General features: G+C 40.1%; 1 protein-coding gene across 1 annotated transcript in view; it reads right to left on the minus strand.

The window, feature by feature from the left end:
- megf6b (multiple EGF-like-domains 6b) overlaps nt 1-26,251 on the minus strand; it is an 87,739-nt gene that overhangs the window by 53,989 nt on the left and 7,499 nt on the right. The window contains exon 4 of the mRNA XM_084736689.1: nt 17,088-17,192. Coding sequence (XP_084592815.1) covers nt 17,088-17,192 — 105 coding nt within the window. The remainder of the gene's footprint in view (nt 1-17,087; nt 17,193-26,251) is intronic.

Genomic DNA, 26,251 nt, shown 5'->3' on the forward strand with positions numbered 1-26,251 from the left:
CAGCTCGTCTGAAGTCTCTTCTGCCTCATCTAACTGCTATAAATGACCAATTACTTGACACGACTGTCTCTGCAATGTTTAATGTAATGTGACTGTAGCACGAATGCCAGGAAAGCAGACAAGATGGGATAAAACAGAGCCCAGTCACAGTAATAAGATTCAAAGAGATTAGGGTCTGATTTTAAGAAAACAGCCTTGACATGTGAGAGGCGACTGACCCTGTCTCTTTACATTTCTTTCAGATTAGCATTTGCTCTTCACACCTCATGAAACATCAGTAAGACGCTGGGCTGTGCATTGAAACAGAGTGCACTCTTGGGTGAATGTTCCCCAAGGCGTAGTGGCTTCCATATGGAGATAATACACAACAGAGGAGATAATGTTGTAGGTGGAGGGAAAGCAGAGATTAGAAGTGAAGTGGAGGAGCTGATAAGAAGGAACAAAGGCAGCAGAGGCAGATTTAGGAGAAATTAGAGAAAGATATGGAGGTTTCAATGAAGTAAAAAGGAGGGAGAATCAGGGCACGACTGGCAGATAAAGGGATCAGTCCACACTGATTATTCCTCTAATTGTATTTTGCAAACTCTTGTCACCACCAATTTGCACAGACTTGATGTCCTCGCCCCCAGTATGACCAGGAGCGACCTTTCATCAGGAATGCTGTAAAGAGCCTAATGAGACAGGGTGGGAGCCCAGACTTTGCACAAATAATGGGAGATTAGGGTGCTACACAGGATGCAATGGCAGGTAGGTGGACAAGGATGTACCCCGCCCTGACTGTAACACACTCCCTCTCATTAGACAACCCTTAACTGACTTCAAAGTGTTTTAGGATTGGACAGTAGTCTGAACCTAAGCATCCAAGCCTTTTTTTTGGGTCAGATTTACCTTAATCCTCAGTGGATTTGCAACAATTAATTGATGATTTTGATCTTTATCTGTTACCACACCCAGTGGCCAATCAGTGGAATAGTGTGTAGCAGGTCTGTGTGTCACATGTGTCTCAAACAGAGCTAGACCACATAAAAAAATAAAGGACAGAGCTTCTGGGTTCAGGTCTGCAGTCTTTCTAGTTTCCTTTCTTCTAGCCTGTGCTTCAGGACAGTCTGACCTTGTGATTGACAAACCATTCTCTGTCCATCCACCACAAAGCACCAGGCACATGAAACTCAGATCAAACTTAAAAACTAGACAGCACTATTCAAATATGAATCAAGATTAAGGCACTACATTGCCTATTTCGCACCTTAGATGTTTTGAGAAACATTTCAGTGTACTGTTTAGCTGTAATATAAGAAAGCTTGTGACCAGGCGTGTTAAACAGACGAGCCAAAACCAAGCAAGTAAGAATATGTCACCCACCAGCTCAACACTCTTGTCCAAAATGGTCACTTCTAGCTCCAAAAAACCAAGAAGGCAACGGCCTTAATAACAAACCCAAGGCTTCAAAGCGCTTGTCCACAAACCAATGAGTGTCCTCATAGTAGGTATACACTTAGGACCTACTCCTAAAAAAATTGCTTCCTAGCACTATTAGTGGTCAAAAACTCCCCCAAAAAATCTGGCTCCAGGTTCTAAAATGTAAGAATCTGTTGACTCTATTTTATAACAATGTAAACAGAAGAAGAAAAAAGACTATCCTATCTGAAGGGGTATGAGAAAGTGACAGCTTTCACATCCCTTTTCTTATGCCATGCTTCACTCTCTCAAACTAAAGAGGTAATAAAACAAAGAATCAGAGGAGTTCAGGACAAAGAGGTGGGGAATGTGTGAGAAAACATTTGCTAGGAGAGGATTCTGGTTCTCGCAGCGGTGCCTACATCTCCATGGCGTCCTTCTCTCGAAGTCACGCTATGCTGGCTGCTAACAATGCTCAAAGAACGGGATTAAACTTTCAAATGGCAAAAAAAAAAAAAAAACAGAAAACACGTCAGTGACTCTGTGAATGGCCCATTTAGGCTCTAATTTACGGCTGATGGGAGAGATTGCGTTGTAACAAAAAAGTTATGAATAGCGAGATTATGTCACCACCTGACCTTGTTCAGAGTTAAAACAGCTCTCAGCACAAAAATCTTCACTTTCTGCTTGTGTTTTTAAGGTTAGAGCTTAAGACGTAATTCTCTCCAAGTAAAGTAAGAAAGCAGATTTCAACCTGCTCACAGTCATTTCAGCTGTAGCCTGTTAAACCCATCAGGGAGGAAAAGGGAAACCCTGAGAATGATTTAGACTGGTTGTGATCTTTCTTGACATTTACTATCCCATTATCAGCCCTTTGACTTTTACAACTTCTTCTCTCCCACTTTAAAAAAAATGCTCTGAAAGCATAACAGCCTTGATTTTGAGCAGATAAAATAAATATGGTGATGGTTATACAACAGTTATATAACCTAATGACCTGATGCCCAACACCTTTTGACCTCTCAGCAGAGGATGGACACACCAGTCAGGAGTGACAAACTGCTGCAGCTGTGTGTCTCACAGCTTTAGTATCTCATGGCCTTACTGTCTTTCATGCTCATATTTAGTTCTGGGTAGCTGAGCAAAATAAAAGATAATTGTGAATTATGGGCAAGTGTTAAAGTGTTTCAACCAAGCCAACAGTTTCCAGTTCTCATGTACAACAGTTCGAGAAAACAGTAAAATTTAAGGTGTGATATTCTTGGAAGCTTTTCTATGATGGAGCTGCCAAAGGTGAAACTGGATCAGAACTGGTCGTCACAGCTACTTTGTGATCAAATTGTGTTACCTGAGTGTATAAAACGTCACGGTGCTGTACCTGTCAATCAGTAGTGCATTAATAATAATTTTCCACTGCAGGGACATAAAATATAATGCGAGGCATAACCATTATTTTTACATGTGTAGCTTTTGTTTCCCACCTTCTCCACTGGCTTTAAGGGTGACGTTCTGAGAATTAAATCTCGGCACTGTCCAGGATGTGATACTAAACATAAGGCAGTGCTGCTGACTATGATTGGCCAAGCAGACGTGTCATCACATCACAAGAAAGAGCACAACAAACACAAAAGTAACTTCCATTTTGCTGCTGCATCAGTGTCAATCAATAAAGCGGAACAGAGAATGGTTTTGGACAAACAAAGATGTCCAGGAGGGGCTTGCTGGAAATGAAAAGGTGGACCAGAAGATGTCTCAATTTCTGACAGAACTGGGGATACAAGATGCAGCCAGGCAATGCAGAAAAAAAATTACAACAGTGAAACAAGATTCTAGAAAAATAAAGGATCACCAGAAAACTAAAGGTGATTCAAGGTATGTACGGTGGTCTAGGAGTCACCAATCTGGTGACCAGTAATTTACACTGGACTCAGTAATGCCTTGCATTCTCAGTCAGTGGATAAACTTGTATCTCACCATGTAGGGCTGGGTAATACGACTGTTTTGTGAAATGGTAGAAGTGTATCCACCAGTAGAGGTGGTTATTTCTTAATGTCTGCTACATATTCAGGGCAGGCTATGTAGCAAATCAGGGCTGAATTCTTGTTTGATCTCTTGATTCTTGTGTGCTCTCTCAAATCAAGCTCCCTCGCAAGGTAACCTGATTTGGGCAACTGGACTGCTTACCGTATTCTTGCGTGACGAGAGCAACAGTTGGTGATGGTAATGTACCTTGAAGCTTGTTTGCCAATGCAGCAGAAGAAGAGGGTGACAAGACAGCATGGAGGAGGAGGGCAGTGAAATTGTAAATACAGAGCAGGAGGCATCACAATTTCTATAGTGATAGTGATAGATTTTGGCAATATTACCCCTATCACCATTCCATCTTGTCTATCTTGCTTCTGCCTTCTTAAATGGTGTTTACCGATAATGTCACTGTTGGTTAAATACAGCTGAAAGGGAAGGAGAAGCTAGCACCAAAGCTTCAGAAAAGCTTTACCTAAAAGTTTAGATTAAAGAAGGCCTCAGATTACAAGCTGTTAAATTCCTGAAATGGGTTGAACAGCAATGTTGTGCGTTCATGTCTGGATATTTTCCACCTCTTCTTCTTCTTCAGGGGTCACCTTCTGGTTCTGGCACACCAAAAACTACACCAACTCATATTTTCTTAGTGAAAGAAGGCCTGATTAAATTAAAAGCCGTGCGGGCTAACCATCACAATGAGTTCATGTACTTAATCAATGCTAAGGCAGGGAAGGTGTGTTTCATGTGTGTTTCATTCTGGGGCACTTAGCCACTAAAGTGCTCAGCTCGCTCAGCACGGAGGTTTCTCAAATGTTTTTCTTGATCCTAAGTAAAAACCTTTGAATGGGACTCAGAGTCCAGGGATTTATTTTTACAATGGGGAGGGTCTCAAGGCCTACATGCTGAAAGCTCCTCTCTCATTACATTCCTCAGTGGTCTCAAACATGAAGGGAGCTGATGCACTTTATATTTAGACAAAGAAGAATCATGGAGTGTTTCCTCACCACTCAACTGACAGTCAAACGCTCGTGAGGGTGAGCAGCATGTGTGAAATGTTTTCACCATACGTTTTGTCTTTTACAACATGGCCCCATGCAGACCTGCATCCCCTAAACATGACAGATACCATCTGTGTCACTGCTGCTCCCTCCTGTCACTGTCAGTCTCTACACGGCTTGATGAGCAGCAATGATGATAGCAGTCAGCCCTCATTTTTCAGACAGGGTTAGATGCCGTATAGCCTTCCTGCTGTTCATTAGCAGTGAGTGAGTTTCAGGCCGCTCTGAAACGGCACAGACTGGGTCCACATGCTGGCTTGACCTTTGACCTCTCTGCTCCCCTGCAATCTTCAGCACAGAGGGAGACCACAAAAGTCACCACTGTCACGTAAATCAGCTTAACTAAGCACTCAATTGTACTAATAATACTATAATCACTGGTGGTCTTCCACATTGCAAGGCTGCAAAAGACAAGAAAACACCATATCATTGCCTTGTTGCATTCAAATAAAAAACACCATCAGTGACGGTCCAACAGCACAACTGATCAACATGCCACTAATGTGTTAACTGGGTTTTAACATCTGTGAGGCAGGAACCACCCACATTTTTGGTCACATTTGGCCGTAATGTGCCACAGTGGTTACCATGACTAAGATGGAATAAATCTTGCATGCATGATGAGGAAAAAGCAAAAAGCACGTGTTTGTGAGCGGCAAAGATTTGCACATTTATCAAAATTCAACCAGCATGTATGAGTTAGAAAACTCCCTTTTTGAGGTAATTAACCATGTCTTCATGTGTGAGGTTTGAAGAGGGGTGACAAAAAGCAGGTTAGAACAGGCCACTGGACTGCTCATCTGGGGAAAGACCGCTATTGAACCTTAAGTAATTGCAGAGCAGGGCAGCTATTAGAGGAGGAACAGAGGTACTGAAAAGAGCAACATCTGAAATCACCCTCGCTGACAACAGTTATACACGCAAACTCATCCCTGGCTTAAGATAAACTGAAGCACATACTTTCCAGACATGTGAAACTCAGCAAGAAAGAAGATGTGAGTGGTCGTATGTGATGTCAAGATTACCTGTCAAAATATAAATCAACAGAAAAAGATTTCATGAGCTGATATGGTACTAAATACACATCGTAAAAGATCCGTGACATTTGATTTTTCTCCAGCTATCTTTCTCTCTTGCGCTGAATTCTTGACCAGACGACCCCGGTTCAAGTCTGAGTACTTCAAAGGTTCTGTGCAACTCAACAAGTGTCCTTTAACAAGACAATGAATACCCACAATAGCTCCAGGGTTGCTGTCCTGACCTTGCAACCATGCTAACAAGCATAGAGCTTCATAGTGCAGCTCCAAGATAGAACCAGAATACTGAAAATGTCTACATCACAGAAAATTACAGCCCATCTTTAAAATTAACATTCATGCGACCGTAGAAATAGCACATGTCAGTACATATTTTGTTTAAGTTAATCAGTTATGAATAAACTGAGATTTAGGTGGAGTAAATGTGTGTTGTTCCATGTTTTGTTTTTCTGTCTTGTTTTGTAGTTTTGTCGTCATGTTGACAAATGATACAGAAGTTTTGCATTCAAAAATGCTTTTAATAAGAAAGGACAATCACCAAAATGCACTGAAATGATCAAAATTAATAGTCCAGATGAACTGAAAAATCTCTTTTTACTACCTTTAGACTGCATCCCTGGTCATGTCACACATGTCACACCACACACACCAACCAGGTTCAACCAATAACATCATGACATCCACCTATCAATCAATCTTCAACTTTTACCGCCACAGAGCATTCACTAGTTGGCTTGCTAGCAACAGCATAGTATGTTGGGTTATGACATGCTGACTTTGCAACGTTCAAATTCCTCCCAAAGTTTTGTCCTACTTCCTTAACCTGTTTGACTCTCAAATACATCATGAAACGGGAGCTAGATACTTTTAAAATGCCATTTCATCTGGACTTTAACAATACATATTATTTTATAAGTTGTTCATACATTTGATGAGTAAGAACCTTTTTAAGGAAAGTAAGGAACTATATAGCAAAAGCACATTTTGCTCTGAAATAAAGCAGGACAGAAGTAGCATGAACAGGTAAAGCTGAGTAGAAGTACCTCAAAATTGTGCTTGAGTAAAGTGCTTCAGTAAATTTACTAAGTTACCACCTCTGTGACTATGTAATTGTGACCCATACGATCACAGAACATGTTCGTGTTCAGAGTGTTTGTTCAGAGAGGGATCACAGTGTGTTCCCGCTGTGCCATTTCTCAGCACCTCAGCCACTAGACTGTGGAGGACTCACGTCATGCACCGACAGGCTCCATAGAAATAACTGACCTCATTATTTAGAGCTTCAGTCAACTGTTTATAAGCCTAAGTAAAACCCCGAAGACATCAGATTCACTTCTTGGGTGTTAATCTTTCTGGATCAGAGGAGGAAACTCTGTTATGGGGAAAAATCAAGGAGGAACTTCCATCTCTTTCTCAACTACGGTGGAGTCGGGTCTGTAAGAACATGCATCTGTGTTACTGATGCTACAAATATTAAGTTAAAATTAATTAGAAACTTGCTCATATTTGTTGTTTTAAAAGGGAAAAAAATGAAAATATCTACAAATTAAATGTTCCTTTTCTTCATCAGATGTTTCTGACTAACAGAGGTATGTATTTAGTTTTTTTTTTTTTTTTTTTAAGAACAATTTTTTTCTAATAGGAAAAATAAAAGATAAAAAAGACAACCAAGGGCCTCGGCAGTGTAATCTCACCAATAAAATACTCCATTTCCATTAAAATATAAACAGCATTTCTTTTGTAAGATATAGGCTATACAAAATAGCCATATAAATCAGACTAAAAAGCTTTATTTGGCTCAACCATAATCTTGGTGGATGAATCTAAGTAACCTAACAGATGGTTTGATAGACAAAGCTTCAAAGACAACATGGCTGTGGCTGAGAGGGCGAGCCTGGAAGCCTGCTTTGAAGCAAACATTACAGAATAATGATAATGATGATGGCCATCAGTAGAGGGTCTGTCTTGAGTGATGTCTAGAACAAGCTGGTCCTCCTGGCATTGCAGTGACCCCAAACCCAGCCAAAATATGAGCTTATGCTTCAGAAATCATTCGCAAAGAGCAAAAATGAGACATAATTACCGTATCAGAGAAAGAGCTCTTTCAGTACGACATTTCACAGTTCAGGAACAACAAACAAAAGCCAAATAAATGCATGTTAAACCTGTGGGAAAGGAGCAAATACAGTATTTTCGAGTATCAGGTTACATCCGTTTGAAAGATTTTTCCCTCTGCTATCGATGTTTTTACTTTGATATCAATGACTCCCCTTATTTATCTCAAGTAACTCAAAGTTATTACACAGTCCAACAGTTTTATGTATTTGAGATTTTACCTTTCACCTCAGAACAGGACATCAGAAGTAGCTTTAAAAGATATTTTGGGATACTTTAACTAAGACGGTGAAGTTTCATGTTACAAAATGTGTCTGCCTGCCTTTCAGTTCGTCTGTCTGTCTGTTTGTCTGTGGCTGAGCCCAGATGTCAGCTGGTATGAAGACATCTGCCCTGCCAGAGGTCTAAAAGCCTTGGAAGCTGTTGATCCCAGAGGATACCACTTGTCTGCTGATGACAGGCTGGATACCGAGCGCATCAGGCACCAAGTGACTAAATCCCACTGGATATAGACAAGAAAGAAGGTTTTATAAGGACTGAAGAGCCAAAACAGACAGAACACTTCATACACACACATCCCTGGCAACAGAAGAGGTTTACTTGCTTTGTAATGAGTAACTTAAATTTATTAATAATTAAATCTAAATTTATGAATGTGACGCAAGCAGCATAACCTTAAAGCTCCTGACAACATTTTCAATGTTTGTAGTTGAAAACAGGTTGATATTAGGACTAAACTTCCAAGAGCTCTTTTTTCCCTGTTTTAAACCAGTTAAAATGTGGTTACAACGCCTTGTCACAGAATACAAATCGGTTTCATTTGTTCAGATGTAGGTTGAAAGAGAGATGATATTAACTAGTGTGAAGGCTTTTCTCCAAAGTCGTGTTTCATTGCTAGATGAAATGTGGTCTAAATGAAGACGTAATTTGAACATATTTAATGTTTTGTGTAAAAGGTCATAAATAAGGTTGTAACAGCTTTGACTACTCCCAGATACATGTAACAGGATTTGTGGTGCTAGGAGAAGGCTTTGGGAGGTCAGGTGACATAGTATAAAGAGCGACCAGGGCCTTATGGGTAGGAAACACAATGGATGAAAAGGTTAAGTACTGGACTTTCAGACAGAAGTGGTTCAAATCCTGTGTGAGGCAAGTTTATTTTCCAGCTTTCAACTGAGAAATTTGGAAGTGCTATATTATAGTGTTTTTTAAAAACATCTTTTCAACAAAAACTGATTAGTGGGCATTAAATATATAGGAGCAAGCATCTGAATATGCAACAATTAAAATTAACGTTCAGAAACAAATACCTGTTGTTATTATTTATTTAGATTACAATCAGCTAGTCTGCTTCATCAGGACTGTATGGATGTGATTTGATCAGATTTGATTGACAGTGGCATAGCAACAACCCCACAGTTGTCATTACTATAATCTTTATAATCTAATTGGTGCACAGAAGCATGCTTGTGACATCCCCTTTTTTCTAACCAAGCACCGGACATGTCAAACCAGTCAGAGCAGCACAGAGAAAACACAAAATATAGAAAAGTGACAGAACAGTTTGTGTTCATATGGAACCTCTTTGCACAGGAGAATAAAGTGACCGCCCTTAAAATACTTAATGTTGAAAAATTACTGCCATTAAATGTTGCAACATGTGCCCTGTCTTTGTTAAAAAGGCAGGGCAGGAATTCACGCAAGTACAATGATTTATTCTCAGAAGTGTCCATCAGTCTTGTCAGATTACGTAACCTTTAAATGATCCTACTGTATGATAACATCACTGTTTGAAGAGAATGAAGCTGAGGCAGATGACCTGTTTAAATATAATGGGATTCATTATGTTTGAAAGGACTAGACGAGCCTGAAGGCATCGGCCTTCACTTTACCACAGAGTTAAAGCACAAATACAAAAAACAGTAATTATCATCTTATGCATCACTCAGACACAATGCTACTAAAAATCAAAACAGATGACAGCTTCAGACAAGTATTTAGCACCGGGCACTAATTGGCCCCTTTGAACGACATAAACACACACACACATACACACACACACACACACACACACACACACACCCCAATTGCTATACACAAACACGGATGCACCACATCAAAAACACTTCAAGGGGATGTCACCACATGTGACCACAGAGGAATTCACGCTGCTGAGAACCATCTAAACGTGATTAAATGATGAGTGAATCTTTGAGAAGTGCAGCTCCGCTGTGGCTTCGGTTTTTATGTAAACACGACAAGAGAGAAAAAAAAAGCAGTGACTGACAGCTGTGTGAAGCATGTGCACCGCAGCAGTAACTGAATTATCCCAGCAGATCTCCACTACACAACAAGGTTATTTATCCAGTTACAACTAAATGGCATGAACCTGACCACCACAGTCTTCTTCATAATGGCTGAACTATACATCAGAGCCGTCACTCGGAGTCATTCATTAGAAGTGATGTTATTGAGCCATTTTGTACTCGGCCGGCAGCAATTCCCCCTCGCCCTCAGGGCTCCTGACTCTGACGTGACCTGTGTTTAGCACATGCAAAACCTCAAAAATGGGACAGCTGTGAGTGTATTCCTGCCTGTGTCTGATTTCCATCATCTCAAATGTTGCCCAGGGTCAGGCGACAGTCACCGACAGCCCCCACACCCTTCATCCAGCAGCCCATTCTATGCCAATCACGGGGCAATAAAACTGCCAGAGAAGTTTACGGACTGATAGCCTCCAATAGAGGGAGGATCGGGGTGTGGGGGTCTGCTGCATAGCTCCACACCAGCAAGGGCCCCTTAGGTGCCCATTGATGACAGCTATCATTCACAACGCAGGACAATGCCGGCGGATGTTAATGTGTGGGAAGGGAAGGGGGCAATTGATGTCGGCACTGATATCAAACAGTGTAGCTCAGAGGCTGCCTGGAAGCAAAACAGAAAGAGGTGGGATCCTACATAGTGATGGATACACAGACAGTAAAGTAAACATCACATTGGTTTTAATGGCAATGTTGTCATGAAAATTTCTCTTCTTCAGACACATACCACAACAGGAAGAGGGCAGGATTTAGATATGTGGGAGAGAATTGTGTTTATCTCATAATAAATTTGTTCTCAACACTGTGTTTCTAGAACAGGGGTTTCCAAACTTTTTCAGCTTGAGACCCAAAGAGAAATTTGGTGTCTCCATGGGATCCAAACTTACAGAAATATATCATGAATTGGCATAAGATGTACATTTATAAACTGATAAAGATTACCACAGACCAGTCTCCAGTTCATAATGAACTTACACTTGAAATGCTGGAGGGATTTTAATTTGAAATGGACACCGAAAGTGTAAAGTTTGTATTGACAGCACGATGCAGTAACTTTAACAGAGCAAACAAGGCTTTGTACTAAAATAATGTGACCCAAATTTTCCACGGCCCTAGGCTGAGTAGTTTGTAAGTTTGCCATTTTGTGTTCCAAAATGCAAAATACTTTGTTAGTGCTTGCACCATGTTCTATTCAGAACATGGTAGTTTATGATTGTAGCCTAATGTTAATGTTTGTGCTGATTTACAGTTTTAATCATTAGATAGGTAGCTGTCACACTGCTTGATCCCAGCTGTATTTTGCTACTGTGTTTTTAAATTATTGTTCCCTGTATGGACAGTAATTGAAGGACTGATGTTGTTGAAAGCTGCTTAATTCCACGCCGCCTGCCACTCTCAGCAAACGCTCTGTGCATTTTAATAAAAATATCCACCTGACCCTAAGTTTGGGAAACACAGTTTTATCCTCCAAGACTGCTTCCCTTTAGGCACATTGCAAGAAGGTACACTTGTGCCAGAACACCGACTGTGCTTCTAGTGCAGGGAACATACTACTACTCAAATGTCAGAAACAGACTTTATCGTCGAGTATTTATGTTTTATTTGATATTTTAAAAGCATTAACATGTGGCAACCGGTGATTTTGACAGAGCTGTCTACTCTCTAATGCCAAAAGTGCAGAGGAGAGAGGGGCTGTCATTTAAGTGGATTTAGTTATATATTTTGGAACTGATAAAAAAGTATTTTATTATAATAAATGTTCTGGTATTTTAGGACTGGTGTGGCAGTTAGAAACAGGAACTCATGTTTTATATCTCATCGTATCTTAGGAACACAGAAACTACACCAATGAATGAAATCTTTCTTTTTTTTTCTTTGTCCCATTCTGATGGAGCAGTATTTTGACAGGGTACAAGAGGAAATGTCAAAGCAGTTGGTGTGAATGCTCAGTTTATCAGGAAACTGTCTGTCTTGTGTCACTAAACAGACATAAATCCCTCATGTCTGTCTACTTCACTAAAATATCTTTCATCTGCTGCTGATGGGCGGGGGAGTTTGAAAGATTCATTACTGTCATCATAGAGGAATGTACTGCACCAACTGTAATATATTCTACTCATTAGACCTCAGAGTAATGTTACAAATATATTCTTCTCTAAAAATGTTTACTGAATGTGTCAGGATTTTAGGCTAAGGGTTCAAACTTAAGTCTTATTTTTAAGGATCTTTCAGACCTCTTAACATTGACCCTCATGCAGGAACATTGTTGTATTCTCATCTTAAATTCTCTTACTTATTGTACAAACACAATATGTCAGACTCAACAAACGCTCATTACTTCAGAAAACCTTGTGAATTATCCCCCTGTGCGTATTTAATTTCACATGCATGAGACTTAAATTAGCACAATTACTGCCCCAGTAATGCCATATAAGGCTTTGGTTCCTGCTCCATGTGTCAAAAAGTGGTCATTCATGAAAAAGAGAGTTTGACATCCTGCTTCCATAAAGGAAAATCTGTCATTTTATCAGCATCAGCAGTGAAACAGGAAAAGTGCTGTTAATGCTGTGTTATCGAAGGGTCAGACTGTCATTGAAATAAAGAAGAACTGTCTTGATATGAAAGTGACTTCTCATCACAGAGAAAGAGGACTGAATATGTGACAATGTCCACATGGACAGAGTCTTCATAAACCTGCATGTGCAGATAAACAGCTAATACACCTGCCAGCAGGTAATAACAGATCACTGAATGAATGATGATAGGCTTTATATTTAAACTTACAATTATATTATAATTTGAAATGTAGTCAAATGGGATAATGTTGACATAATTATGAAGTGTAATTTATTTTTCAAACTCAAACTAATGAAATATGCAGCCATTAGTGAAAAACTTTGGATAACAGTGGACTGATTGCACATGACTCTACGACAGGTGTGGACCACTCGTAAATTGTGTTGGTATCTGACAGAAAATTCAAAATACGAAAAAATTGTTGAATGCCACAAGTTCTCTTAAATTACTCGTACGCACCACTTAAGAACAAATCTGTTCATACAAGTGGTTCTTGCATGAGGCCCAGTGTTTTTGATGGCGAGCAGTGAAGGATGAGGGTCACTGTACCCCACTGTGAGCACTGGCCCTTGCTTCACCACTCTATAGCATGATACATCCTTATGTGTCAGAGAAATATGCACTCGAGTGCAGTGCTGCTCTGTATTGTCAAAGTAGTGATAAATATGACTTATGAACTGCTACTGCAGAAATCATAGAGGACAGGCACCTTATTGGACGTAACACACATAGTGTACATATTTTCCAGGAGCCGTATTACATTAAGTTCCTATCTTAATACTTAAGCTAAGATAGGAAGAGTCCAAGATAGAATTTTTCCCAATTTGGTATTACAGAAACAAATCCTAACTAACTTTAGGAATCCTATCTTATCTTACTTTATCCTATCTCATCTCAGGTTAGGCAAACACTCCATCCAACATTGCTTATCAACTTTTCTGTCTGTTACCTGACAACCAATATTACTTTTCTCATCTCACCAAGCTAACAACTTTCTAACCATTGTTTTTTATCATTGAAACATACAAAAAGGAGGAAAAACAATGGTGGGTACATAACCCCCGTAAAGATAAGTTAGAGGTTTTGGTAACAAACTGCTAACATGGGAGATAAAAGAAACAGAGTGGGCTAAGACAGCTGACACAGTCTCTGCAATATCCAAAATCATTTTGTAAAAGCAATAAAAGAGCAGCCATACAGATTAAACTAAATGGCAAACACTACCGTCTGCTACAGTTAGCTAGTTAGTACGGTTGCTAACAGTACAGGCAGAAAAGTTAAAATTAGGACAGCTTAACAGTGAGGATAGGAACATTAACGTAGAACTGTTCATCTGCAATGGATTTTTTCTTAAATCAGGCCTGTCCCTTATTGCCATGGTTACCAAACAGTTAAAATAGAATCTGCAAGTTAGGCCGTTCCTGTAATACTGGCACAGATCATCTTTTGAGAATAAAACCCCAAGAAATGGTTCCTGAGTGGTTATTCAGAGCCTGTATATGTAACTGTGTTTATATGTTCACTTTCCTGTAAACCTATACTGTAAATTTTGCTGATCAGCAAACATCATATTCAGCAGATGGCTTCAATCTTCTCACAGACCTCCACTAGGCCCATCAGGACCAGACTGAAAAAGACATCCAAGAGGTCTTCTGCAGCACCTAAACGGGCATGCGTGTTCATGGATCATCGTCCTTATTATTAAGTCTTTCATTCAAGCATGAAGTAATCAGAAGTAAGCCAGGTCAGCTTAGCCACCACAGAGAGCTGTGATCATATAGAGGAGGCTGTCAGTGCTGCATTTCCCAAGGCTTGATCACGAGTCCCATAATAGCTAACGAGGAAGTGAATGTATAGTATGCTAAAAGGTGTCATAAGGCTTCATCTGTGGCACCAGAGAAGTCCTGAGAAAATCATGCGTGGGTGAAGAAGTTAGTAAGATCATCTTGGGGATCCTGGATGCCGGCCAAAGATTGCAACGTGAGGACAGACAAGGGCTGTCGCAAATACTAGTTTTGGGCTTTGAAGCCTCAGTGAAAAGTACTCATGAATATTTTAAGCTTCAACAGAGGGACAAACACAAACTATCATAATTTCCTCAAACTTCAAGTCATTATTTAGTTATATATTTTGCTTATATTGGAATCACAAGTCAAATGACAGACATCAGCCACTGTCTATTCCATCCCTGCCGCCAAAGTCTAAAAAATGTCAACTTGACCAAATTTTCTAGTCTTTTCTAGTCTATTGACCACTCACAGCACTTGAAAAACATGCTGTTCTCTGTGCGTCTATCATGTGCACACATCTGGCTTTAATGTGTGCAGGTTTTGAGACTTATTAAACGCTATAGAGGATGGAGTTGGGGCAATTGGACAAACATACTGGTAATTGACTAAGTCAATTGCCAGTTATTTTTGGGGCGACTATTTCATTTTATTTTGCTAATTTAATTGTCTGCAGAGTGAGAGCCACTGCTAAGCGACACACAATCATTCAACAGCACACTCCAACTGAGCCGCAGGACAAGTGAGAGGAAAACAACCCATAGAGCCAGAATATTTTAACATCGAAGATGGTGAATTATGGATTGGTGGTTGTTTGAACAGTGCAAAGACAAACACAGATGGCTTAGGTGATTTTTCTTTGTGTCTATTTGAATTAAGTGTGTTTTACAATAACAAGGCAAAGAAACTGTGACTTCAAAAGGTGTATAGTGGTATTTTTCTGCTTAACAATGAAAATAGGTATAAGACTATTTCCTTTGTTGACACTTTGAGTTTATTTTGTTTACTTATTGGACGGAGCACACGTAACATAGCATGTGTAATGTAGCACAGTTGAAACTCATGAGGTGGTGTTGGAATATATTGGAGCACTATTTCTTGCTATAAATCAGTCTTTTGCCTTTTTTTCGGTGCAGCCAATGCCTCCTTCCTTTCATGAACCCCCCCTCAAAAAAATACCACAGCATTTGAACGCTGATTTGAATGTTGATTACCATGGCAACAACAGAAGCTTCAAAGCACTCGGGTCAGCCCTAAATCAGACCATTGTAACAAAAGGGGACTATGATTTTCAGTTGTCCCCGCAGTTTGAACTTGATTTATGCAACAAAGTGTGCAGGGTCTATGAGGGACCTAATTTGAGGAGGGGAGATGGATGACTCTTGTATAAAGTTAACACTAAGAGGAATTTCCTGTCGTGTGGTGTTATCAGAAAAACAACAGAATCCTCCACTGTTTTACTTCAACAGCTCAAATTCAACAATGGAGTTGCTGATAAAATACTTGGGCTGCTGGTAAAGAAGCCAACTTGCTGATGTGAGGAGATTCTCGCTCACTTGTGGAGAGAGGCAATCAGTCAAACACTCGCAGAGAAAGGCGATCGCTCAAACGGAGTTCAGCGGGGAGGCTTGGAGAGCTGACCGAAAAGAATCAGAATCGTGGGCTCCAGCAAAAGAGCCAAAAAGGTGTTTTCAATCAAATGGCAAGTTGCTATCAGTTTCAATCAGTCTGAAGAGTCCTCATGTGTCCTACTTTTACTATATCTATTTTTCAAACTACATACAGAATCCACTGACAATGATGGAAAACGGACATGGGTTGAAGGCTGAAAATAGCTTCATATAACTTATATAAATTGCATGCGAGCACATTATTCCTTAATAAAAAAAAGATACAACTTGACCTCTCACCTCAGAATATGGTATATGAATGAAAATGGGTTTTATGGATACCAGAGAGTCTCTCCTTTATGTACCTGCTAATTTTATGCTAATCTAATGCAGTTTTTGGCAAAAAAAAAAAAAAAACATGCCATTTTTTGCATGCTACATACTCAGAGTCCCTGAACAATATTGGAATATCATTCACTGGATATGACTGGAAAGCTGAAACTCCTGAATTCAATTATATTCATGTGTGACAATGTTAGTCCCCATAGTAGCCATTTCATTGTAGTGACAGATCATTTTTCAAACTTGACCTCTCTGTATAAAATGATCTAATATGACCTCTAGGATAATCACACCCTCATGAAAATTCACAACCACCAAGTAGAACCATGGTGTGTTCAGAGGATGTATGGTTTTTCCTGCGTATATTGAAATCAGCGGGGTTTCAGATTAATTTCCAGAACAGAAGTGCTCGTCATCTAAATGCTAATTTTATGCTTCTTTATTGCAGAAATCTCCAAAATGTCATATGTTTTTGATACCAAATCACAGCATGATTTCTTTCCATGGTCTTGGGATCTTAATGTGGGATAATGTGGTGGGGAGATTTTTGTCCTCTTTTATCAATTCTCAAGTGGTACAAAAAATCTAAATTGTGCACTAACTCACCTCAAAAACTGCTGCAACTTGTGAGAGATGGGAATGTCTATCATATACTTAAATTATAATATTTTAAACCCTTCTAAACTCAGAACTTTCAAAATATGAATAAGGGCCTAATCAGGTTCCCAGCTCTTTGATGATGTATACCACTTCAATGTGGACAAAAATGCATGTATGGTAGGGAGGGGTGAGTGTTTCATGACAGGATGTTTCTACTCACCATACTGGCAGCTGGGTCCGTTGAACCCTGCAGGACAGTCACATAGCTGGGTTGATCCCTCCCGACACTGGCCCCCATTGAAGCACACACCGTAGCTACACACCGCTGCACGTGTACATGTGCACATGTGGACAGACAGGGTCATAGAAAAAGAGAAAGACAGGAAAAAATTACTAAGTGAAGTAGAGACACCTGGGACTTGTCATGAGACGTCAACATCTGCAGTTTCAAACACTGACCTCTTTCTATCAAAGCCTTATCATCGGCCTGTTAAGTCCTGACTAAAGAGGAACCTTGATGTTCCTCCGTTCACACTAACCAATGTAAGAGGAATCCACCACTTGGCTCTCTTTGAACCAGCAGGCTTTGGGCCAAGTGAAAGAAATCTCTAAATTCCATTTTCACAGAATCATGAGTGTTTATCATGAGTGGCAGCAACAGCTTGTATGACTTTTAAGGGAAAGCGGCCTCTTTCCCGCACAGTTGGAGAATGTTACCTGAGAATGACCCTGATTGATTAACTGGACTTTGATCAGTGTCACAAACGGCGATCATACACATGTGCACAGGTGAGTCGTGGGATGAAGTCAGAGAGCCACAGGGTGAGTGTGGCTCATCCATCTCTCGGAGCCAATGGCCCTGTGTCCATAAATCCCTGTAAGTCAAACTTCTCTCGCTCGTTAAGACGTGAAATTCAAAGAATCCAGGTCGCATAAACAGCGAGAGCCACCAGAACATGTGAATTCAGCTCAGAGGTGTACCATCACGTTCCATACAGTCACATCAATCATGACAGTCCATCTAAAACTCTGCGTGTGTGTATGTGTGTGTGTGTACAGTACATGTGTGGTGCTAAAATCCCCGCGAAGTGCGACACAGCTGTTTAAGCCCAGCCTGTTGTTTGCACTCTTCTAAGCAGAGCACAGTGCTTAGTGATGACAGGTCCAGAGGATTGATGTCTATCATTGCTCTTCCCAACTGGCAACATGTGGACACCCGAAAAAACACGGTCCAGCTAATCACAAGAGGAATTTAGATACCAATCCTTCCCCTCAGATGATTGTGGAGAAACCGTCTGAATGCCAGATTAACTGTGAATTGTCTGCCAGATCTGCATTTTTTCTGCCCATCTAATCCAACCACAGGCGGCATGACCAATCATCACGCCAGGCGCTGCCAATTCTGATGCCATTTACTGACCAAATATGGTCATAATGATGGTATCAATGTGCCCGGGACAAGTCAGATGGATTCTGTGTGATTTCAGGTCAATCAATATGCGGCTGTTTTTCTTGCCTTTTTCCCATGAACCTTTTACTGTGGTCTGTACTGTGTGTATTGTAAGGCTGCAACTAATGATTATTGTTATTATTGATTCATCTGTCAATCACTTTCTTGATGAATCGATTACCATAAAACGGTGAAAACACTAAACTGTCACAGAAGACTCAAAAAACCAGATAATACTCAAATTTCAGATGCTAAAGGAAGATAATTTAGACATTTTTTCATTAAAAAATGATCCAAACGATTAAGTGATTATCAAAATAGTTGGTGATTAGTTGCTTAATTGTCAACTTAAACAGTTGACAATTACCAATTAAATTACAGTACCAGCACTTTTAATATTTTCAACTGCTGTATTGTTTGTTTTAGGACAATTAAACCAATATGTAGGATTTAGTGGCTGTGGTGAGATTTGAGATTGGGCCTTTAAGTTCTGAACTGAAGTGAACAGGATCGCCATAAATATGTTGTAGCAATTAGTTGATTAATCATTCAATCCACCAAAAAATTAATCAACAACAATTTTGATAATTGAGGGATATATGAAGAGAGAAAAGCTCAAACTAGTTGGGTGTAGCTTTTTATGCTAAAATTTGGTGCTTTTCTCTGTTTTATGGTCTGTTAGACAAAAAAAAAGTTAAATTGAAATCATTATCCCAGGTTCTGGGAAATTGTGCTGGTCATTTTTCAGTAATTTATTTCCTTTATGGACTAAATTACTTATTCATTTGTTTGACCGATTACCTGTAGCTGACTTACATACAAATATCCACTCCAGATACTTTAGAGCAGGGCTTCTCAAACTTTTATTTTATTCTGAGGTCTGACACAATTGGCAACAACAAGATAACATTTAATAAACCCATGTATAACATTTAAGCAGCATACAATTGCTATTCAATTGCACTGAAAATGTATTAATCAAAAGAAAATTGTTTTCAAAATAATGTTACACTTCATAACATATTCATAACAGGAGGTATGGGCTGGGTTCTCATTGACTTAGCATTCAGCAAGCCTGCTTTAAACAGATGTACAATTAAAGGAACAACCGATCATCTGAGGAAACTGAAAATATAAGCTGACAAGCGTATATCTAGGATCTGGCTGTATCACGTCAGTGAGGGGGAATTACATAACATTTCCAGCCAAAAAAGAAGGACATGAAGTAGTGATCTCTTAATTATCACGGACGAGCCAGAGTAATTTCATCCATGTCTCTCAGCAGATTCACAGGGCTCAGCCTAAACATCCGCCTGTCATCTGGCCTCATCCTCAAACACCTGCTCAACAGTTGGACCATCCACAGAGTGCCCAACAAAAACACCCACGCAGCCACCCACTATACTGTACACACACACACAAACATCAAGACTGTAACTTTCTTGTTGCCTCTAAAAACACCCCAGCAAACATCAGAGCTTCACTAAACTGATGCACATTGTCAAATACATCCTACCATATCTAACAGACCAAAATGTTGCCCAATTTGTGATGATACTGAAATTCTACTCCAACAGGAAGACCATCTCTCTGCTGCTAATCTGCCCATGATGACTTCCAGTTCCCTCAAGACTGGGTGGCTACAGAAGCCATGATACACTGCAATAGTTCAACATACAGTTACATAGCTCTCCCCACTTCTGTGATTATCTAATGTGAGGGAAATTTGATGTGGTGACAGCTACGGATGACTGGCGAACAGAAAAAAGGCATTATTCAGCGGTCATGTTTAACTGCACAGTTTCAAATGAATCCAAATTCTTTGGGACAATTATATGACCACCAGCTGTGAGAGATCAAATTAATGAGACATTCCTAAATTGTGGTGAAAATGCTTTAAATTAACTAAATTACCAGCAACAAAGTAAAAGGTCAGATGTCTCTCAGAGTCACTTCAGGGTAGCACGGCTAAGCGACAACAAGGGGAATGCACGTTCCCCTTTCTGAGACGCGAGACACACTGGACTGTTGGCAGCTAACCAGGGCATTTTTGGACCGCCCCCATCCTGAGCCCCTTACGCTGCTTAATCTTCCCTGAAATAATTTCTTAATGTGGCATGCAGCGTGGCATAAAACTCACTCTCATCTGTCGTAGTGAATGCCTCCACTCTGTTACAAAGACACCTTCTCTGAGAGGATTAGCAGCTTCCACAAAAAGAGGAGACAGACAGAGCAGGGGTCAGCGACTCGTGCCGAGAAACTGAAAACCAACAAGCAGGTGTCACCCTGACAGCTTCTGAAGGGGATGACCACATCAACACAGTGTTTGTTTAGGCTCAGTCGATCTGTTTAACCCCCAGAGTGCGACCCAGAGGGAGACCACATTTAGGGCAATTCACAGACACAAAAGCCTGCGCTCAGGGCTCCGTTTGGTGCCATAATTGGTACTTGCGGAGCCGTGCACTGTATTTTGAGGCAACAAATCATGTTTTGCTATGCAGAGGAATGTGTCATTTCAAAGAATTCCTGTGAAAACCAGGGCAAGCTATGTCAGAGGATCTCTGACAGGTTTCTTTGAAAGATTCTAAATACCATTTTGAACTAGATTCTAGGTCGGTTACACAAAGCCGGCACAATAATGCCTAACAAAAAAATGTCTTAGTATGCAAGACCCTGCAAATAGAATATCTGGGGCAAGCTGCACTATACATCCTATCATACTGGTCCAGTGTTGGGAAGTAACTAAGTAAACCGTTACAGTTGAAAATATGTAATAATCTACATTTATTCACCAAAATGTTGGAAATTGTAATATATATAATATAATGTGATATAGTTATATAGTAACATCCAAATATAGGCATATTCCTTTTGGCAAAAGCTTGTGTGTAGAATATACCATTCATTCTGTTACTTGGCATCTTTACACTGGGCAGGAATGCTTCTTCTGGCATATTTCCAGACAACTTGGGTCAGCAAAGCTGGACAAATTTGAGTGCAACATCATCAAGGTGAGGATAGTTTACAAGGAATTGTCTCTTTCTAGACAGGATCCATTAATTGGGAAGTATCGGCTCAAATTTTAAGAGTTGTTTTGATAGGTTCTCTCCTTTGAGTCTGACATATTGTGACCTGCGGGCCAAACTACAATTCCAATCTAAATTCCTATTTTTTGTTAAGTATTTTATGTATAATATCATTCATTGCAGACCTAACTTAAGTAAAAACGGTGTCATAGGACAGACCACCACAATATGCATCTACTGTAAATACTTAATAGCAGTTATTTGTAACCTTACACCTAAATTTGAAGGTAGAATCCATTGGATTTGTCCAAGCTGTTCAGAAATGAACCAGGACATGAAATATTGAAATTTTTGGTTGGTCCTGAGCATCTCGAGCACAGCAAAATAATCAGAAAATACAGACAGGCAGAATGCAGGGTCTCTGCAGATACAGCCTCCACCACACACTTCTAATGGGCCAGTGATGACTGAAAGGGATTTTGTTTGTTTGAGCCTACACATTATTATTATTTTTTTGTTTGTTTTTTAATGTTGCATATTATGCCTCTAACTCCAATTTCAAGTCTGGTAAAGTCTGTCCAAAACGGTTTTCATTCTCCACGCCTGCAGCTTGATCATATTGTCTCTATTTGGCATGGATGCCATTAAAAAGAAAAAGAAAGAGACTGTTGTTTGTTCCTTGCAAAGTAGTTCAGCAGCAGAATTTGAGAACGCTAATTTGAAAAACAAACATCAATTTCTACTTTGACCTAGCTGGCTAGACCAACTAATTTCCACATGGCTGCATTCACCATCCCACAATACACCCTCTAACGGACCACAATGGAAATAAGCCTCCAGACTTTATTGTGTTTTCATCTTCTTTGATTTTGAATATATGTAATGACTGCATTGCCATGTAACAGATGACTTATCATAGAATCAAATCATTAATTGATTCATTCATTCACTTTAGGTTCTAAGGACCTTTGAGACTGGTAGTTTTAATTTGTTCAGAGTATTCTGCTAACCTTACAACCTCTGCTCCATTTTACTCATTAGATCAAAGGAATACATCAGTGTGACCAGAGGCAGTGTTGTGATGAACCAAACAATTTAAATTGCACCACTGCTTTGGTGTATAATGCTAATAAACCATGCTCCGTCTCAGTTGGTTGATTTTCTGTCCATTTTTCTGTATAAGTCTGTGTCTATTTGTGTTGAGCTAAGCCGTCCCCATGACCGCCACTGACATACTTGTTGCTGCACACAGAGACCACCCATGGATAGACAGAGGACCATTTCCTCTTTTCTGGCTGCTGGGCCTATTGCACATGTAGCTACCTTCGCCAGCCTGCTCCCCACCACAAAAGGGGGCCAGTTCCTATTCAGCAGTTAACGAGGACGACAAACTGGAGGAGCCATTGTCCCTGCTCCTCAGCCCCTGTCACAAAGCTTATTGTTGCCGTCAATCAACATAACTGCTCGTTTCCACTCCCAACTGACCCCGTCCATCCTCACCCGGCCCGTGGCTGCTCGCTGAGGTAAGAGGTTTTACTCATTGATTGAGTGGTCCTCCAAACATTTAAGTGGAGGAAGTCGCCACCAGAAAGTCAAGAGCTCTTCACCTTCGGGAGAAGCAGATAGTCATCGAGCCAATTGGAGCCTTTACAAGACACACAAAAGTCACCTTTTAGTAGACAAGAGGTCATTAAATGTACTGTTAAAACCTTGACTAGATATGTTGTAAAAACTTTGAATAGATGTGGCTCTAAGATCTTAAATAAAGTGTAAATTGTACAGAAAATCAATCTGCGCTTTTATATATAACTGATTAATCATTTAAGTAATTTTTAAGCAAAAATATACCCGTTGCAAGGATGCTTTTCTGCACGCGGATACTGTCCTGTGGGCTTGTGAGCTCATATCTGGCTTTTATGCGCGCAGGTTTTCAGACCAACTAAAAAGCCACAGAGGAGCTCTTGCCCTTTTCTCAGCCTTTGGCCTCTTTTTCGGTGCAGCCGCTCCAACATCTTCCTCTTCCAAAAAAAAGATTTTAAAAAATGCAGCACCCAAATATTTGCTTGAATTTCTCTGTTTCACATAAACTGACCTTTGGGGTTTTGGACAGATGGTTGAACAAAACTAAAATTTGTGAAAACATCACCTTTGACTCTGTGATGGGCATTTTTCCTTGTTGTCTGATATTTCATAGACTAAATCAGGGGTCCGCAATCTTTTAACTTCGAACTATTAATTTCATAATTTTCCTCAAAGATTTTTCTATTTTGGGATTTGGCATCCATAACTAACCAAAGGGAGACTCAAGACTAGCCAAAGGTAAAAGGTGATGAGAAGTAGAAAAATACAGCAAGGTACATTTTAGTTGATGAAATATTTTTTTAAAAAAATGTATAGGCTGCACATTTTTACAACTGGAGAATGTAACATCTGGTTTCAGAGCTGCAGGTTGCTGACCCCTGGACTAAATGAGTCAAGAGAGTAATTTACAAAGGAACTCATGATGAAGTCAACCATTAATTGCAGACTGTAATTTGCATTAGTGCATAACAGCATACCTACAAGGTAAAGAAACTGCAAGGGCTTTGGTCTGACTCTCCTCTTAGTGAATTCTTTGCACAATAATGCTGGAAAACATCAGAACTTGGAAACAAAAACTTTAAATCTCAGATATTTGCACACTACTCAAGATTCTGAATCGATGCTATTGTCCCAATGGAAAACTCATAAAGCTTCATAATTAGATGATAGTAGCCTGAAACACAAAGATATGGAAAACGAGAGGGTGAAAATAACCAGACGTCTGCTGTGCTGTGGTATATTCTTTCTCCAAATATGTGACTAATTATGCTAGGCAAAGAATGCAGGAGAGCACAACAACTAAAGCCATTCACTGCAGGTTTGCGAGAGGATGTCAACATCTGTGGGTGGATATAGAGGCAGAGAAGAAACACAGGTGAACTAAAGGAAGGACAAACTACTTAAGTTGCAGCCACTTCCCAGTTGCTGTGTGTGTTGCATCTACAACATGATCAGACCCTCAGTTCCACTCAACTGCCTCACCATAACCACAAATCATTAGCCTAATTACCTGACACTGACATTTTATTAGAGAACACACACACATGCATGCACACACAAACACACACACAGACAGACAGAGGGACAAAACAGGAGAGAGAGAAAGCTCAGGGGTGCCAGACACTAAATCACTATCTCTACACAAAGCATTCCCATCTTCCCAATCTTCCCGTCTTTTGGGGGATTTCGGAGGATTTGCTAAAGCTGTACATTTCTCTTGGATGTTGAAGGTGCTGTTGAAAACAGCCCCACAGATTGCATTGTGCTGACTGAGGTACAGTACAGATAGTGCATAGCAAAGTGTGCAGGAGTGGGAGAGGGAGGATTGTGGTGTGAGCTTCCTTTTATCCGGGTTCAATGGCTCAGAGAAAAGGGTGATTAGTTTGTCCCATCTCAAAGCGCTGCCACGTCTTTGGTTACAGAGATAAAAGCCCTGCCTCGCGTCGAAGAGAGCAGTCATTGTCACGCGAAAAAGAGAAACAAAACTCCCCCGTCTACTTAAGTGAGGGGAGACACTGGGCAGTCCTGAGGAATGTCTCTTTAAGACATTTCTTTATGAGTGTTTTAAAACAAACCAGACTCATTGAAGAGCAGACACTGTAATGCTTCCTATAATTTAATACTTCAACCTTTTCCCTGGAAACAAAGAGCTCTTTGAAGAGAGCAGAGATGCCATAATAAGACACCGATGACAGGAACATCCAGGATCTTCTCCTGCTCCCCATCACATCAGAGGGCTACCCCAAGCCCCTTTCAGGTCACATTCAGAGAGAATCAGGTGTTGCAGTGAAAACACCAGTCATGTCATTCACTTAAATGTGAATAGTCCATTTAGGCTGCAGCGGTGGGGACCAAAGAGGATGCCAGATAAAACGCAGCGGCCCTGGGGCGGAAAAGCTGAAACAGAATCAGCTTTTGGAGAAACACAACCCAATGTCACGCTGCGGTGGCCAATCATGAGCAGGTGACCAGACTGTTCCATAGTGAGCCTCAAATATCACTGAAAACGGGGACTATCCTGGCAAAGTTCATGGACCAAACAATGGTTCTCTCCCTGTTGTGTCCTCGCTTGGTTTACTTCAAGTACCCAGCTTTGTTGGCTTGTAGTCCACGCTGCAAAATAGCGATACCAAGAAACTTCCTCTGGTTTTTGTCCATATGTTTAAAGCAGAGAGTGCACAGTGAGGTAGAGACGAAGAGTGAGGAGAGAGTGGTGGTAGTGAGAGGGTTCCTACATTTTTTCCAAAGTCAAATTCAAGCACTTTTCAAGGTGCATGTTCAAACATTTCCAGCTTCTAAAAAGTTGTGGCAAATTACATAGTTATGTATGTATACTCACACTGATTATTCCTCTTCTTCCTCACATTAAATCAGATGTTACTGTGCTATAAACAACTAAAATTATGCTTTGTGATAGCATTTGACAGAAGGGTGACAAACTAAAATGTAAGAAGAAGAAAAATTAAAGAAGAAAATACGAATAAGTTTCATGTTTAAAAATGCGTCATCTGTCTTAGCAGATCAGGCATCCTATTTAACCTGGTTGAGCTAATATCTAATATCTGTTATCTAAAAAGTGAACTATTCAGTCAGATTGCAATTTGTTATAAAAGTAATGCAATTGCAGTTTTAAGCAGTTTCAAGTACTTCCTTTCATGTACTTTTCAAACCTTAAAAACACTACATTGAAAGTGTTTAAGGATTTCCAGCACCCATATGAACCTTAAAGAAAGCTGGTTAATCAATGAAATATAATGGTATTTCCTGACTGTTTCACAGTGCTACTAGCTACTCATAAAGCCCTCACACACTGATGCAATGCCCGAT

Source organism: Lutjanus erythropterus, chromosome 2, assembly GCF_056507025.1.
Source record: "Lutjanus erythropterus isolate fLutEry1 chromosome 2, fLutEry1.hap2, whole genome shotgun sequence".
Taxonomy (NCBI): Eukaryota; Metazoa; Chordata; class Actinopteri; order Lutjaniformes; family Lutjanidae; genus Lutjanus; species Lutjanus erythropterus.